Source organism: Ixodes scapularis, unplaced genomic scaffold (genome assembly GCF_016920785.2).
Source record: "Ixodes scapularis isolate PalLabHiFi unplaced genomic scaffold, ASM1692078v2 PGA_scaffold4__175_contigs__length_147842914, whole genome shotgun sequence".
In the NCBI taxonomy this organism is placed as follows: domain Eukaryota; kingdom Metazoa; phylum Arthropoda; class Arachnida; order Ixodida; family Ixodidae; genus Ixodes; species Ixodes scapularis.
Genome location: NW_024609879.1, coordinates 21,714,444 through 21,733,037, shown reverse-complemented (window position 1 = coordinate 21,733,037; position 18,594 = coordinate 21,714,444). Strand labels below are relative to the sequence as shown.

Genomic DNA, 18,594 nt, shown 5'->3' with positions numbered 1-18,594 from the left:
CCTCTTCTTTCATGGGTATCTGCCAGTACCCTTTTGCTACATCAAGCTTCGAGAAGAAGCGCTTCTGTCCCGCCTTAGCAAACGTGACGTCGATCCGTGGTATTGGTTCCGCATCGGGCTTGGTCACGTCATTGAGCCTCCTGTAGTCAATGCAAAACCTGTTTGACCCGTCTTTTTTCTTTACCATTACCACTGGCGCGTTGTATGATGAGTTACATTTCTCAATCACGTCCAGCTCTAACATCTCGTCGATTTCTTGCTCGACTGCTTCCAGAACCGACAGCGGCAGTGGGTACTGCTTCACATTTCTGGTCGGGACGTAGTCAGTTGAAGGTCACAGGTCAGCAGACTCGTCCTGCCTGGAAGGTTCGAAAATATATCTTTGAAGTCCTTAATCAGCTCTCGTATCTCATCACGCTTTTGGGATTCCAAGTGTTCGTTTATGTTGACGTCTTCCCATCCTTGCTGCCTCGTCCAGCTTGGCGTAGGAATTCCCTCTGTATCTTCAAAACTTAGCTCGCTTGCGACTTCATCTTTCTCTTGAGAATACATTACCATACCGCAATGTTGCCTACCTTGTTGACTTCCTTCTCTTTCTTCATATCTTTTAAGCATATTGATGTGAAACACCTTTTTCTTGCCTCCTACGTCTAACTCGTAATCCACATCATTCTTTCTTGCGACTACGGGGAAGGGACCTTTCCATTGCATGATCATCTTGTTCAGATCGGTGGGGAGCAGAATGAGCGCCAGGTCTCCTTGCTTCATATGTCGGTTGCAGCTCTTCCTGTCATAGTATTTCTTATACTTCTCCCTTGCTTCATGCAGGCATACATGCGCCAGCTTGCATGTTTCCTCTAGTTTTTCCCTTAGTTCCAAGATGTATCCATATGTCGTCTTCATGTCTTCCTTCGGGGCTTCGTTCGACCACAACTCCTTGAGGATGGCCAGTGGTCCTCGTACTCTTCTCCCATATAGCAGTTCAAATGGCGAGAACCTGAGGCTAGCCTGGGGCACCTCTCTGTAGGCGAAAAGCAAAGCTGGGAGATATCTATCCCAATCCTTTGGTCTTTCTTTGCACATCCTCCTTAGCATCTGCTTGATGGTGCCATTAAACCTCTCGACCAGGCCGTTGCTGATGGGATGATAGGGTGTGGTTAAGAGTTGCTTCATCGATAGAAGCCGGCTCACCTCTCTCATTAGCTCAGAGGTAAAGTTGGTGCCGCGATCGCTAAGGATCTCTGCCGGTACTCCATACCGCGTGAACATCTGAACCAACGCCTCGGCTACCTGCTGGGACCCAATGCTCTTCAACGCTACTGCGTCAGGATACCTCGTGGTCATGTCAACCATTGTAAGAATATACCTGTTCCCCGAGCTTGCGATAGGCACTATAGGACCGATGATATCTATCGCGACTCTTTGAAAAGGTGTCTCGATGATTGGCATGCTTCCTAAGGTGGCCTTGCCCACCTTGCCTTTGGGTACGGTGCGTTGGCACACGTCACAGGAACGAACGTACCTTTTGATTTCGCTTTGCATACATGACCAAAATAATTCTTCCGCCACCAGATTGAGGGTGTTCTTCGCCCCCTGGTGTCCGGACATAACACTGTCATGTGCCATAGTTACAGCAGCGGCCCTGAACCTTTTTGGGAGAACCAGTTGTTCTGATCTTCTGCCGGATGAGTATACGACGCTCCTGTATAGAAGGTCGTTCTTCAGCAAAAACTGAATCCTTGTCCTGGAATTGTGTTTCTTCGTTGTCTTCCCTACATCGTTGAAACACTTCGTAAGAGTAGCGTCCTCTTTCTGCTGCTTTCCGAGTTCCTCGGCTGTTGTGTCGGTTACTGACACCTGCGCGACTTTCAGAGGGCGTTCTAGTTTTGTTATTGGTCTTCCAGCTTCTCTCCCCTCGCTCGCGGACGCAGCTACGGCTGGTTTCTCATCCGGGAGCTCGTCGATGCTCTTGGTTGCTTCCATTGCCCTGTGACAGCCCACGTTGACTCCGATGGCGTTCGAACACGTTTCGAATCTCTCCTTCGGCTTGTCTAGGCAGTCGCCGAGATTGTCTTCATTGTTCTTTTCCTATTCTGGGTCAGGGTCATTAGCCTCACGCATTTGCGGTATGTTTCCCAGTATCAAGTCGTACAGGCCCTTAGCAAAAAGAGACCGTACTTCAAACGAAGTTGAAATATATTGAATACGAATATTCATTTTGTATTTATTCTGTATTATTTTGGCCGCATTCGAAATACGCGCGTAAGGTATTCAAAATACATTATAAATATGAATCAAAAAATATTCAACATTATCGCTTCACACTCAAGATATCATTTGTGCATTAAAAACCGGTTACACAATTTTTTTTTTATTTTCGATTTTGTCAGCAAATGGTGACATCTCACAAAGCTACATAGGAAATGAACACAAACACAAACACCATGACGCACTGAACGGCTCATACACAGTCCCGCTGACTGCTCTAGAGCCTTATATAGCCTACTTATTGAAGGTAATCATTTTTTCGGTGACCACCTCTGCGCTTATTAAGGTTCCAAGTATACGATCTTCTCCTCGGGAGTCTGTCAAAGGGGAAACAGTGTTTTTAAGTTCGTGGACGATATCTCTTACTAAAAAGCATTGGTACAACTAATAACAATTCGGCGCAGTCCCTAAAACAATATCCACACAAACGGCTCATAAAATACATGTTATTGCTTCTCTGCGTAGCACCACTCAGGACGAAGCGAATCAAAGCAGTTTCTTCACTTTAAAATACTGTAAACGACTTTATTTTTGTGAGGATCTAATTCTCGCAATGTTCGCGAATTGCCTACAATTCCGAAAAATAGCTCCCGTGAACAATTCCGCCAAAATGTAAAAACATTAAAATCTATATTGCGATCCCAGCGCGTCGCAAAAATTAGGATTTGCGAATTATTCCAAAACTCCAACTTTGACCTAAATCGCGAAATATTGAGCCCCCGAAAAATAAATATTTTACAGTAGTTATTTAGCCTTTCCTTTTTAGTAGTTGACTATTTAATATGGTAGTTAATGTCACTATATTAAAGTCACTATTCACATCACATACAGTGGTGAGTATACCCGTTCAGTGAACTAACATTGTGCTAACAAAACCACGCCAAACGTATCTGTTCACAGCACCGGATGAAGCTTTCCAGAATCAGCAAATGTTGTGGTTGTAGTTCCCGAACCCCGTTTGTGATTGGTGTGCAAGGAACTGATCAGGTGTGTTCTTGATAGAAAAAAGGAAACAATAACATAAACTGGGCTGATTTATCAGTGCGATGCTGCGCAATTTAGTTGACAAACTAATCAAATGTTGTATTTAGGCGCTTTAGTGTACTCCATATCTGCTTGAAGTGAACTTCTAGAAGGGGAGCTTTTCAATATTTTGGTAGTTTAAGTCAAACTACCGAAGTATTGCAGTCAAAAGGTACATAGAGTATAACACAACAGTATGTACGATTTTAAGGTATTTTAAGAGTATTCTGCACGTATTTCTGATTGCTCCATTTTTTTAGGGTTGGAGTATATTTTGCATGAATTAAATAAATATTTCAAGAAATATATGTGAAAGGTATTTTGTGGCTATTAATTTAGTATTTACATATTTCAAAACGCATGAAGGGAACTTCAAATGTAGTTTAAGTAAAGGTATTTTAAAATGATTTTTAGAAGTATATTCTAGTACTAAGTAAAAAAAAAGAAGTTTATATTTTCGGTCTATTTTTCGTGTACTTACAATTATGAACTGTATTTCAAATACACTCAAATTAAAGTGTGGTATATTTCAAACGTATTAGTTTTCGCTAAGGGGGGGGGGGGGTTACTGACGCACTTCGCCGTTACCTTTCCCGTGTAGTAGGGCGTTCGTATCACAATAACCGCCTCCGGCAGGTACCGAACTGTTTGATCTAATAAAAACACTGGACTCGACTTTCCAGTTAGGTTCTCTTGAGGGACCAGTTCTTTGCGAACAACCACGGTGTTGCAGCCGGTGTCCCTTAACACCGTTATCTTGTGTTCTCCCAGTCGTCCTTCCACTACCGGCATGTTCTCCGACAGAAATTTCGGGGCCCTCCCCATGACCGCATTCACTACCGGTATCTTGTCACCATTATCCAGGGTGACGTAGGAATCGTCGGCGTTTTCGCAATTATCTGTTGGCACCGTGTACAAGCACGACGCCTGATGTTTCTCGCTCTGCCTTCCCTTACAGTTCTCTGCCTTGTGACCACTACGGCCGCAATTCCAACATGTCAGTGACCTCATAGCTTGGCCGTTACTTCTGCAGTTTTCTGCCTTGTGCCCAATCTTCCCACAAAGGAAGCAGCGGATACTCTTTCGGAGACCACCCCTTGCGTGTTTATCTTCGTTTCCAGCGTCTTGCCTGTTTGTCGCCTCGTCTCGCTTTTGCTTACCAGTGCTATGCTGCAGCTGGGCCTCCAAGAAGAGGTCAGCTTTAGCTGCTATGTCATCCAACCTCTGACAGTCGCGCTCTCTCAGGAAGACCGTCAGCTTGCTCGAGCATGTCAACAGAAATTGTTCCACTAGGGTATTGTCTCGCAGTGATTCGAACGTTTTCTCAACTCCCGCTATCTCGAGCCTTCTATCAAAGTACCCTGCCAGTCGAGCAGCAAATTGTCTCATCGTTTCGCCGTCCTCGGGTTTGGCGTCGCGAAACCTCTCGCGGTATCCTTCTTTAGTGTAACGAAATCGCTGGAACAGCGCCAGCTTGACCTTGGCGTAGTCTAGAGCATCTTCAGGTGTCAGTCGGCCGACCACCGTCAGCGCCTCTCCGGTCAAACATAAGCCTAAAGTCGTGGCCCACTTCTCCACTGGCCAACCCAGCCCTGTTGCGGTACGCTCAAAGCGCTGCAAATAGGCATCTAGATCGTCCCTTCGTTCATTGAACTGTGGGATCAGTTTGTGGGGACTTCCGTGACTCCCTCGGCCTGACTCTTCCCCGCGGCCGCTTTCCGAATTTGCGGCACCTTCACCTCGCCCTTCACGAGCCGCAATCCTCAACTGCAGGACCTCTCGTTCCTTATCCAACTTCGCGCTTTCGGCCGCTAACATTCTTTGAGCCGCCTCACGGTCCTCCCTAGCGTTATCGCGCTCATGAGCTCTCTCAGCTCTCCCACGCGCTCTCTCCTCATCAACCCATTTTTTTAACTCGTCCCCAGTATACCCCAATTCCTTAGCTGCCGCGATTATTCTATCGAGCTCCATAGTAATGCACCAGTCTCAAACCTCCGTCTCCTCTCTCACCTCCCGGAAAACGAACTAGGATGTAATGGGCCGCGAAATCCTGGCAAGCTCGCCAAATTGTCACAGGCTCGTCCGGGGTTGGTAAGAAAAGGGTCGGGAGACAGAGAGTTAGAAAAAAAGAAAACAGGGCATATATTTGCACACACAAAAGAAATATCAGTATGGAAGGAACAAATGTAATAGGACTACAAGTAAAGTCACAAGAAAGAAATAAGCAGTTCGAGCTACGGGGCTATCGTCCTAGAGATTCACCGGCATATGTCGTGACGAGGCTTGGTTCCTGGCTTCTGTAGACGCTCAGTCCAGGGACGGTGTTGAGATGGCGTAGATGCTCATGCCTCCGTTGTTCCCTTCACACCGTGCGTAGCGGCGGGTTCTGGTTCAGGTCGTCGATACCGGGACACAGCCGGTCAGATCCTTAAAGCAGCTGCCGAACGTCGCGGCTCGTGCTCTTCACGCCCCCTTTTTCGCACCCGTCACTTCGTCCTTCACGTTCTTCCTTCCACAAAACCATGACAGTGACACATGGTTAATCATAGTGCCATGAAAACCCACAACTTACCATGCTTTTCAATTCTGTATATGACGTAACAGGGCTAGTTGGTGATCCATGTTTGTGTGTTTTCACATACACATATATGTGTGTTTTCTGAGAATAAACTTCAGTTGCAAGTAGCGGTCTGTGTTGTTCGTTTCTTTTACTCGTCCGTTGTTTTTAGCGCTTTTACCCTCACAAAACTGTATATGACGATTTGATCCATAGATAGAAATACAGCCGCCAATTTTTTATTTTTTTATGTAATATGTCCGCAATAGGAAGCGAGCAAGCCGGCCGTGTCGCGTCGGTCGCCTATTGTTCGCCGCGACCTAGCGGTAGCCGCCGCAGGAGCATCGGGAGCAATGGCGACGAACAGCACGGCAGGCTGTGTCCCCGTCGTGATTACAAAGGAATTTAAGGCAGTTACGAATTCGGAAAGTTCCTTCGATAGCCGGTGCCGTCGGCGCATAATCATCGGGAAGTAAAAGCAACGAACGCCACAGAGGACAGTGGGCGATTACGAATCCGGGAAGCTTCTTTGGTAGACGGTGCAGAATCATCGGGGGGAAGCAATGGCGATAAGCAGCACAGCGGACAGTGTTCCCGGGGTGATTACGACAGGGTTTAAGGCGGTTACGAATCCAGAAAGCTTCTTCCGTGGTACCAATATGAAGAAGGGAAAACTTTTTCGTGAATTTGGCCGCGTGTACGACGTGAAGGAGGTCCGTTTCGACGGACAAGTGGATGTCACAAAGCGCCGTACTCCGCTAACAAAATTAAGCGCGCCGGCAAAAAAAAAAAAATGCAGTTGGCGTTGAGTGGACTGCGGTAATTATGTAGGTTTATTTCTGAATCAGCTTGACAATAACTGGACGATTTCTTTCGCGCCGTTCCGCGATTCCCACTACTATCTTCCTGTAGGCTGATGGAAACATCCAGGGGTAGGCTTAGGTGGGCGACCGCATTCCGCTTCTCGATTCCGGTGAAGTATTTGCCGCATACTTTAGAGTTTGCCGTCAGTGTCGATGCTGTTCCATCGTCGCTAGAAGAGAAAAAAGAGTTAATTGTATTATTTGTCAGCAGCTTAAACAAAGTGCGAACTGGAAGATAAGAAACTCCACTAACCTGTATGGACGCACAAGTCGCACCCAGGTCGCGGAGTACTCCGCCTCGTACTAACGTCGAAAATTCGTCAACAAAACAGCTAGTGCGGTGGGAAGGGCTAATTTGGGACGCTAACCTAAGCGGTAAAATTTGGTGCAAAGCAACACTCCATGGAAGTAAAATACGCAGAGACACCGATGCTCTGTTCGCGCTAACAGTGCCGCGCATTGCACGCCCTCCCCGCGCGCGGACAGTACGAGCTGGAACACCCGATCCAACCTTTTTCTGCGACTCCCACAAGCTCCATTATTCCTCAACTTCGCTTTCTATTCCTAGTTCGGACCACAACTCTCTCAAAAACAGGTGGTAAGCCAAAGAAGCATGAAAGGCGTTTTCGGCTCATATTGTCCTCGGTAGTAGCTTTTCGTGTTTCCTAGAGGTTCACTGCGAGACACTCACAGCTGAAGTGGCCAATCGGCGGCTTCATCCAATTCATATCGTGTCCCTTAAAAACTCAGACTACGCGAAAAACTTTGCCGGCGAACAACCGGGTTTCCGAGTGAAAAACAACAGGCTAAAACGGCAGAGCACCGAGGCCGCATTTCAGGTGAGACAGAGTTCGGCAGTCAGGCGCGTCAGGAAAAACATTGCATCTGTACCTATGTGAACGTCTGTGGAAGAGGTAACTAGCCCAGAAATGCTCACTTCACAAAGCTTGCTGCTTCCGGTAGGGACGAAGTTTTTCCTCCCAATCATGTGGAGCCATGCCTTCTGCCTCTTCAGATCGGCTTTCCGAAGCGGAAAGGCGAACAACTTTTTTCCACTACCAGAACTCTGGCTGCACGCAAAAGCGCAACACCCCGTCATCTAACACAAACGCTTACTACTTCACTTGCCTCATTACGGTCCAGAAACACCAGGACGTCGAGCTAACGTCGTCGGCGAGTATCACGAAACACGGGAGCGGACGGAGCAGCCGAGCAGCTTGGAAGCAAATGGCGGACGGAAGTGGCCACAATTCCGGAAATCACGTGACATCGCTCTCCTTCAATCGAAACAGATGTCGGCGCGGCAAAGAATGACGGTACTTGTAAAACGCAGTGAAAAAACATCGAGTGACTTTACCTCGTACGGCTTCAAAGGGACGATGTAGTACTTCGTGCCGTGCGCGATCTTCGACGTATTGTTGCAGCCGACCACGCAGCAATTGTTGCGGCTTTCTTGGTGCGGAATAACCATCTCAGAAATTACAGCGCTAACCCACTACCAGGGGGGGGAAGGTGCCGCCGCTTCCAATACACCCTCCTCAGAATTTACGGCGCTCCGTGGGGGCCGCCATGTTAAAACTTGATACCAGTGTTGCTGCATCTGTAGGTCATCTTTAAGTTAGAGCTGACGGAGAAAATCTGGCCACGGCGCAGCGCCGATGTACGCTGGAAGCTAGAGCCGGTTTGCTTTCGTTGTTTTTGTTTGGTCGGAGAAAATCTAGCAACAACGCACGTTCAACAAGGCAGGGGACTCCAACATGGAAAGGTGCAGGAGGGCAATAGCTGAAAGGGTGAAGGGGGACGCCAGGGTCCGGATTGGGGTGTTGCCTGGACAGACAATGAGAGCGGTGGTTGAGGGGGTGAAAGATAAACTATGGGAGACAAAAGAAGGCCAAAACCTCGTGGTGATAGCGGGGGGACTGAACGATGTATTACGAGGGAACGGGGGAGGGGTGGGGAAGCAGTTGCGCAGGGGAGTGAGGGAGTTGAGGGCGACATCAGACAATGTAGAGATCCATGTCTGCACAGTGCCAGAGGTGAGGGGGCAGGGCGTTCACATCGAGAGAGCCGTGGTGGCCGCAAACCGGGACATCAGGAAACTGGGAAGGGAGATGGGTTTCGGGGTGATGGACATGAATTGGGAGGTGCGTAATAACAGAGCGAAGGCTTTCGAGGGGACCGGTATCCATTTCAGCCCCTACGTGGGGAGGGCCGTTGGGTGGCGGATGGCAGGGAAGGCGGTGGCTTTTTTAGGAGGCCCCAAAGCTCTAAGGGCGAAGAATCCTGCCAGGAGCGAGGCGAAGGGCCCGTAGGAGAGGGGAGGTGGGGTGGGCACATCAGAGGGACACCGGAGGGCAAAGGGGTAGAGGAGAGCGGCGATGTGGGTTTGGGGGAGGTGGCCAGGGAGGGTGGGAGGAAGCCACGCAGAAACAGGAAGAAGAAGCTACTTAACATAGCTTTCATAAATATGCAGGGGGGCAGGAACAGAATAAAGTGGGAGGAGATTGAGGAGCAATTAGAAAGCGAAAACTTTGCAGTGTATGGATTAGCAGAAACACATCTGAGGGATTTGGAAGAACCACCACACATACCGGGATATCATTGGATGGGATGCAACCGGGCCAACGGGGAACGCAAGGGAGGCGGATTAGGGATTTTAGTGAAGGGTCAGGAATGGGGAAGGGAACGAGAGGGCTGCAGGGAACACATGTGGGTCAAAGGCAATATTGGAGGTTTAGACACAATCCTGTGTTTTGTGTATCTAAAAACAGGGGGTGATGCAGGGGAGGAAAACGCAGAACACTTAACATGCATATCAGGAGACGTTAGGGAAATCGGCACTAACAAGGAAATAATTATCCTGGGGGACATGAATGCACATTTGGAAGACTTTGATGGACATACGGATACAACAGGGAGAATGTTAGAGGAGTTCTGTGAAGCTCTTGATCTGGTATTGGTTAACGCCCAGGTAAAATGTGATGGAAAAATAACATGGGAGAGAAAGAACTCACACTCGACTATCGACTACTGTTTAATGTCACGGAAGATATACAACAGACTTGGAGGTATGGAAATAGATAAGGAAAGCACAAAAAGTCTGGGGAGCGACCATAAGAGAATCAAGATCAGATTTGGTACAGTAAAATCAGAAACGCAAAATCAAAAACAAGAGGGTAGAAATAACTTAAATGATAAACAATTACAGGAGGTATCTAAGTGGATCGAGAACATAGTATCCAAGCTACCGGAAAGAGAATGGACATATGAAGACTTAGTTACTGTTTTCAAAAGAGGATTAGAGAAATATCGAACCAGACAAGGAGGAAGGAAACATAAACGCAAGCTCAAAAGCTGGTGGGATAAAGAGGTTAAGGCAGCAATATCGAGACGCCAAGCGGCATCTAGAGAACACAGATGGGCAAAAAAAAAGGGGGCCACTCCAGCCGAAGTGACAGCAAAATGGGAGGACTTTCAGGAACGAAAGCGGGAGGCATCAGCATTAATACAGGCCAAAATTGGGAGGGCAGGGGTCCAGTGGATGATAGAGATAAACCAAAAGGATAGGAATGCGGCAAAAAGGTTCTGGGAACACATCAGTGCACAGGGAAAAAAGACTGAGGGGTACCAGCAGACACTAATCACACAGGAAGGGACAAAGGTAGAGGGGGAAGAGGCAAGGGAATACATTAGACATACAATCGAAGCAGCATTTTTAGAGCTAGAATCAGATCAGGCCATAGGGAATAATAGCATCTACACAACACAAGAGGAGGATCATAGTGAAGGAGAGGAAATGACCATAGGAGAATGGGAGAAAGCAGAAGGAAGGGTTCCGGCTGGAACTGCGACAGGTTCAGACGGCATACCAATGAGACTGATAAAAGTTCTAGGCCAAACAAGCAAATGGAAACTAAGGCAGGTGATTGACCAGATACTTATGGGAGGGGAGGTACCCAGTGACTGGAAATTGAGCAGGATGAGATTATTATATAAGGGCAGGGGAAACAAAGACAGTGTCAAATCATACCGACCAATCACAGTAACTTCAGTAATATACAGACTAGCTATGCAAATCGTAAAAAGAAGAATGGAAGAATGGGCAGAGAGAAAGCAGATTCTGGGGGAGCTCCAAAACGGTTTCAGGATGGATAGACGATTAGATGATAACTTGTTCATAATCACTCAGTGCATAGAGATAGCAATGACAAGCCAAAGGCCATTATGGGTAGCATTTTTGGACATCAAAGGGGCATATGACAATGTGAATCAGGAAAACCTTTGGGAACAGCTAAAAGGGTATGGCCTAGGGGGAACCACGGTTAGGTTCCTAGAACGGGTTTATACGGAGAATAGGGTGATTATAAAATGGGAAGCCGAAACTACAAAACCAGCAGCAATAAAAAGAGGACTTAGACAGGGTTGCCCATTGTCTCCCCTGCTCTTTATGATATACCTCAGTGAGATGGAAAAAAGATTAGAACAGTGCAACCTAGGTTTTGACCTGAATTACATGGAGGAAGGACATAAGGTAAATCAACTATTGCCAGGGTTAATGTATGCAGACGACATTGTACTCGTATCAGAAAGCCGTGAGACAATACAGGAACTGATTAGGATTTGCAGCAGGGAAGGGGACAGTTTAGGACTAAAATTCAGTAGGGACAAGTCGGGTGTAATAGTTTTCAACGATGAGAAGGGGGGACCCCTGGAGATACAGGACACGGTGATAGAACACGTAGAAAAGTACAAATATCTAGGAGTCTGGCTCAATGAAGGAAGGAAATATCTAGAGGAACACGAGGAGAATACAATTAGAAAAGGGAAAAGAAATTCATCTATTATGAAGCTCAAGGCACTATGGAACTATAACAGATATGAAGTGGTCAGAGGTATATGGAAGGGAGTGATGGTGCCAGGACTGTCATTTGGCAATGCAGTGCTGTGCATGAAATCTGAGGTTCAATCAGGGCTAGAAATTCGACAAAGAAGCGTAGGCAGATTGGCGCTGGGAGCACATGGAAAAACACCAAATGAGGGAGTACAGGGGGACATGGGATGGTCGTCTTTTGAGAGCAGGGAGGCAATTAGTAAGTTGAAATTTGAACAAAGGTTGACTGAAATGGAGGATACGCGGTGGGCACGTAAGGTATTCAAGTATTTATACATGAAAAGTTTAAACACAAAATGGACAAACCGAACCCGAAAGCTTACATTTAAATATCTACACACTGGTGATGGGGCTGAACAGACTACGTCAGTGAAAAAGAAGGTGAAAGAGGCGGAGAGGAAAATTTGGGAAGGGAGAATGCAGGGGAAATCAGCTTTAGCAGTGTACAGGTCACGAAAGCAGGAGATAAGAAAGGAAAAGCTATTTGACAATTCACTGGGAAGTGCTTTGCTGTTCGAGGCAAGAACGGGAGTTTTGAGGACAAGGACGTATAGGGCTAAATTTCAGGAGACCGACACATTATGTGCCGCCTGCCATAATGATAGCGAGACACTGGAGCACTTGGTTTTGAAGTGCACGAGGCTTCGTCCTGCCCTCCCTGAAGGGGTAACGGATTTGGCCGGGGCCCTGGGTTTCACTGGCGACGATGGAGGGATGGTAGAAAAAAAGATTACAGTGACAAAGAGACGATTAGAAGATTGGTGGAAATTATCTAGGGAAAATTAAATGATGGACAACTAACTAGCACAGCTGGGAACAGGCGGGACAGAGGAAAATTGGGACTCCCTCCCGCGTGGCTCCGGCCCAAAGTCTCAACCCTGTCTCCCAGTGGGTCCGGTGCTGGGGTAACGCCGAAAAGGTTTGACCAGAGGAAAATTGGCGACTCCCTCGCCGGGGGGAAGAGGCAGGGGGGTGATGTTTTTTAGTTTTTTTGCCCGATCCCCCGAAGGTCATCCTGGTGATATCCCACACTGCCTGGTGATAGTTAGGGGGAGAAAAATTGGTCTTAAAAGGGCGGGAGGAATCACGTTTTTGACTTTTTAGACTTAGGCTAAGTGGCGCAAACTACCGCCCGTTACAAAGGGAATAGCCATTAACATCCATCCATCCATCCGGCGGCGGCGGCGGTATTGTTTTGGTTTGACGCGGTTTGCGAGAACATGTAGCGACGCGGTTTGCGAGCACATGTAGCGAAGACGTGACCGGAGAAGTGCCCCTGTGATGGTCCCGGAAGACAAAGAGTATCATTCGTAATCGTCGTGTGTGCTTTGAAAGCGAAGGGAGTCACAGGGTCCACGAGTGCGCAACTACAAGCCAAGGTTTACGACAGCGCTCCGTTGACTTCGGCGATCTCGTTCTGTTTTGTGCATAGAGACAGGTGCGGTGCAACACGGCGATGCGTCAAAGAGTTGAAACGTTCGTTGTGTGTGGTGCGGTGCTTGGAGGTAAAAGCCCATACTAACACGAAGAGCAAATTGGTTATTGTGGGGTTGAAATTCAACGGGTTCAGCCCCGTCGTCGTCAGCTGATCCGGTCCAGCTGGTCCGGAAGGACACAGCGAGCGCTTTTAAAAGTAAATCTTCCTTCGTTCCGTTTCAAAATGTGGGAGATTCTCGGCGCATACCGTGAGTAAAAAGCTGCGGGCGTTTTCAACAAAATTGCGTCGTTTTAATTGAACAGTGGACTCCGGATTATTGTCCTAGACCTGCTGTTTTTATGCTTCGTGTTGTTGGCGTTTGCACAGCGACGCACACCGCCCGAGTAGATGATTCGGTCCTGCAAACGACCGGTGATACAGAATTTCAGGGAAACTTAAGTCACTACCGATATTTTCTCGTAAATCTCGTGTGAGTTTGTTGTGCTTATCATGCGGTGTGGGGCAACGTTTCCTACCTGCCTACGGATGCATGAACTGAGACCATCTTTTACGTAGTAAACATAGCGTTTTTTCTTCATTTTGGAAAGAGGTGTTGGTGAATTTATTATGCTGTATACAATCACTTGAGAGTTCAGAAATTGGGGAGAGCGAGCATGCTTTCCCAACTTTGTCTATTTTCTCTCTGGCATTGCCCCTAGTTTCAAGTTGCAGTTTCAGTAGACATACCTATACTAGCAGGTACAAACTGCTCTAAAGCAGGTAAAAGACTGGTAAGTCAGGGCGGTGCGGACTCCGTGTTTCGCGCTTTTCGCAAGGTGACTGGGTAAGTGCTTTTGCGAGGTATGCGGAATACGCAAACGATTTTGTTATGCCCGTCGGTTGCGTCTCTCCAGCAAAACGATTAAAATGATCTGCAAAGGCGCAATCACATGCCAAGATTTACGATAACAGTGCATTTGATTCGGTGGTCCGTATATACTCCGTTTCACCTTATGTTGTACCGCAGAGAAGGCTAGAAGCGCGAGCTCATAGCGTTGGGAGCCGCTTTTAACGCACGGGAGCTTGTGCCGCCGAGATGTGCCCTAGAGCAAGGAGCTCGAGCTTGGAGTACCTTTAACTGCGGTACATCATAAGGTGAAACAGAGTATAGTTGTATTTTACCCTGCTCTCTGCAACACCGTGTCATGACGAAGAGCTGGAACGTTCAGGGTTTGTGATGGACTACCGGTTGACCTAAAAGCAAATCCAGAACTCCTTTTTTTTTTTGTGTGTGTGTGGGGCGGGGGGGGGGGGGGAGGAGGGGAGGGAAAATCTAAAGCAAGATAAACAGGACTCCGGTTGCGCCTTTTGTTTGAACCGCCGTAGAACCACATTGCGCCGACGGCCCCTATAGATGTGCGCCGCTGCGCCGACTTTTGGTTCTAAGCCGTGCTTTGAAACCGCCGCCGCGGACTTCAGTCTCGGTTGAAGTGACGGGGTGGTTCTCCAAGTTCAGAGTACACCTGTGCCTGCTCGGGTGCGACCTACCCTATTTCGAACCCTCGTCCTTGAGTATCGAGGTGATCGAGCCTTCTAGTCGTAGTCGGTTTTATTTCGGGGGATCCACCCATGTTAAATCGGTGTCCGAGAAGGGGGCGGGGGGGGGGGGGGGGGGGGTCGACTGTTTCGAGGAAAGCGGCCGCCCCCCCCCTTGGGTCCACCCCTGGGTTGACAGAAGCCCGCGTCGCCCGCATCGGCAGTGAGTGCACTTGGGCTGTTGTAGTGGCTCTAGGCCGTTGATCTCGACGGTGAGGAAGCGGCGAAAGTGACCTCTGAAGTAAATGATCCTTGTTCATCCAGTTATCCGGTGTCAAAGTGTGGAAGGTCCCCAACGTGTACTGAGGGCGGGAACTACGAGCGTTTTGCCTTGCTTTCGTAACCGAAACGAGAACAGCGCGATAACTGCCTTGCGTACTCCACAATGATGGAAGCAATAAATCGCCAAAAACCCGTTTTTAAGGTTTCAAACCAAGTAAACAAGACAAATATAATTAAACTTCGTTGTCTGTATGCAGGAGGACTTATGTAACACAACAATACATTCTCTTTCCAAAACGAAAAAGAAAGTAAAACTCAGTCCGCCATATATGGCAGCAACTTCTTCGCTGCAAAACCTATGCTGGCAACGTAAGCGGTTTTAATATGGCAGCCTCCGCTTTGCGCCGCGTTCCCTTTCCCTCCTTCCCCCCCCTGCCCACTACAATGCACAACCAACGCAGCGACTGGCAGAAGCTTCCCGATGCAATGGACCCGTTTGCCGCTAGGGGCGCCCTGGTCGGGGCTTCAATTAGATCCGCACGGTTCCTATGAGGGGTAAATAAATTCATCGCCCCCTCCCCTCCTCCTTCTCCCCCTCGCCGCTGCACTGGTGATGTGCACGGCACGAGCGAGTCATTTCCGTAATATATGCTATCTTACATTGACAGATGACACACTATTACCAAAATTATCTATGTGGTGAAAAGTGCTCATCTGACGCACCAATCTAGGTGTCACAACCTTGCGCCCCTCGATACTCTGTCCGAGCAAAATGTAAAAAACCGCCGATGATCGTATTCACGCTAACAGTGTCGCGGTGTGTACAGTCTCCCGCAGTGGCGCACCCACGGGAGCGCCACTGTGGGAGACTGGGTGACCCCCCCCCCCAAGAAAAAAAAGGAATAATATATATATGCCTTAAACTAACTGTCACTTTATGGTCTTTGCAATTGGCCATTGGACGGGGGTCACCCTGTAGGCTGTGGCTCTGTTGTGTGTTTTAAAATGATTTCTTGGCCGTCCAGAGAGGGAGGAGGCGTAAAGTTTTCCTTCCGTGTTCTCTTTACGTTTCTCTCTCTCTCTCTCTTGCTGTGCATTTTCTTACTCTTTCTCTTTTCTGTCTCTTTTTTTTAGAGCGCAGCTCTCAGGAGCCCGTTCCCGGCTTGAGCGGCGTCGGCGTCGCCGTCGGCGTAACCAAGGTCATCCCAAGGTCACGTGACCCTCTCAAGGTCATCTCAAGGTCACGTGACCCCACGTGACCCCCTGAAGTTCACGTGACCCCCAAGGTCACGTGACCTTGGGGGTCATGTGGGGTCATCTTGGGATCACGTGACCCCTCGACGTCACGTGACCCCTACCAAGGTCATTTCAAGGTCACGTGACCCTTTGAAGGTCACGTGACCCCCAAGTCACGTGACCCCTCTGAGGTCACGTGACCCCCGAGGTCACGTGGTGTCCTCCCCAAGGTCACGTGACCCCCAAGGTCACGTGACCCCTCCCAAGGTCATCTCAAGGTCACGTGACCCCAAGGTGACCCCCACGTGACCCCTCCAGGTCACGTGACCCCCAAGGTCACGTGACCCCCTGAGGTCACGTGGGGGTCAACTTGGGGGCCACGTGACCTTGAGGTGGCCCCCATGTGACACCCAAGGTCACGTGACCCCCAGGTCACGCCGCCCCGAGGTCACGTGACCCCCCTCCCCGAAGTCACGTGACACCCCCCCCCCCCCCGAGGTCACGTGACCCCCCCCGGAGCATATTAAAGAATGAGGGGAGGAGGAGGAGGAGGAGGAGGGGTCCACCCTCCCCTCAGTACCCTTCCCTCCTCCTCCTCAAGAGCTGCGCTCCAATTCGGCGTTACAGGGATTTGTAAACGGCTTTCACTTTTTTCATCTTTATATTTATTTATTTCTTTCCGCGAGGCCGACTTTTCGTGCACTTCACAGAAGCGATAGAATTCGGTGCGCCACCCCCTCACATCAGCATCGACATTCGGGCTTCGAGCTACACAACAAACTGCCGATTTTCATCCCTCTTAGAGCATTTACTCTACTGGTACTGCTCATTGTGCGCCCATTCCACAGTGCAAGTCTAACAACTAATTGCTAAGACCGATCGGTGTGCGAATTCAAGAGTCCGCGATGACCTATATCACCAAGGCCGCCTCATTGAAGCGCCAGCCAAATCAGTGCTTACCTACTACTTCCCTTTAAAAAAACGCGATTTAGAGCCAACGGATGCATCCCCATCAGAATATATGGTTACCAGCATTGAGAAGTCGATCATTCAACAGAAGCCCTCATCCTCACCTTCTAACCGATCCGTCTCTGCCCAGCATCTTCCAGTTTCTGCAGCGACTTACCCAAATGACTTGGGCATCTCCGTTGGAAAGTCACTGTCAGTAAATGTGACTAGATTTTTTTTTTTCGCGAATCTTTGTCATTCTGTTGTTTATATACATAACGTCCAAAATTGTATGCTGCATTTCACTAATAAAATGACCTGAAAGCTAAAATCAGCAACGTTAAGTTTGGGATTGATTTACTTTTACTTTTAGCGTTTCTCTTGTCTTTCTTGGTTTGTTTTTCTTTCTTGTTCAAGTTATGTCAGAGTTTCTACGTTTCAAGTTTTTAAGAAAACTTAAGCGCACGAGTTAAAGAAAAGTCGCAATGTGTTCAATCGCAACGAGCATCCTTTTTTTTTCGATTTTTGCCGGAACCCATTATTTCTTAATTTTACGTGTATTTACTCAGACTAGTGCTGAGAGCAACTCTATTACGTTGGTTAAAATTGGCACACTAAATAAAACGACGAGCCGCAATAATCACGTTACACAAAGAGAAAATAAAAATTAATGGTATTTTTTGGATCAACGTTCAATTATATTTCGTGTCAAGTAATCAAATAATCTAATGAGAACATTTCGAGTGGAAGTGGTTGTAGTCATGAATGTTGTTTTTATAATTTTCGTAACTCGCACATAATAATGGATTTAGGACAGGATGCCACGGGTTCGGCCACGTTTTTTCCTCCCGTTGTCCCGTGACTGGTCCTATGCGTTACCGCTGTTGTTCGGATGGCTTGCACACAGGTCGGGCCTTATTTGCATGACAGGTAACCTCGTTCCACTGGTGTAATGCTGAGCAACAAAGTTTTGCAGACGAGACATCCTCACTCACGGTAACGCTCACTTGGGAAAGAAGTGTGAAGAGAGAAAAAAGCACATGAAATATGTGCATGAATGTTCATGAAGCGAAAAATAGGGACTTTCACATACTCAAGGTAATGCGTTTATTTAAACAGTAACAGAACGGCGCAGCGCGGTGCACGCAGCGCTCTCTGGGCGGCACCATTTTGTTCGACGCAGCGCCCTCTCCATACATCCGGGAAGTTCAGCGGGTTCGGCGGGGTAAAACAAGAGAGAGAGGGCACGCGCCCGACTCCGCTAGCAGACGACCAACCGGGAGGTTGCCGTTCTCCATCTTTGGGCTGTATCGGCGGGCTCTACCGAACATCGAACTCTCGCTCGTGGCTGCCGTTGTGAAGTGGTTCGCATTCTTAGAATAGACGATTGCAAGCTGGGCGACTGGCCGCCGCCATGTCTCTGCTCGAGCAGGCACGCCCGTGCGATTACGAACTTGCCAAAGCTACGTTCACCCGCAGACCCATACCCCCCTCTTCCCTCCCCTCACCTCTGGGAGCAGATGTTGCGCGACCTGAAGGAGGCAGCCCAAGTCCTGACCACCTCCCGGGCCCT

At 48.4% G+C, this 18,594-nt stretch overlaps 1 protein-coding gene across 1 annotated transcript in view; it reads right to left on the bottom strand.

The window, feature by feature from the left end:
- Positions 1–300: 300 nt before the first annotated feature.
- Positions 301–18,594, bottom strand: part of LOC120843985 — a 41,477-nt gene continuing 23,183 nt past the window's right edge. Inside the window, 2 exon segments of the mRNA XM_040215523.3 lie at positions 301–2,088; positions 3,880–4,824. Of these exon segments, the coding sequence (XP_040071457.3) occupies positions 301–2,088; positions 3,880–4,824 (2,733 nt within the window).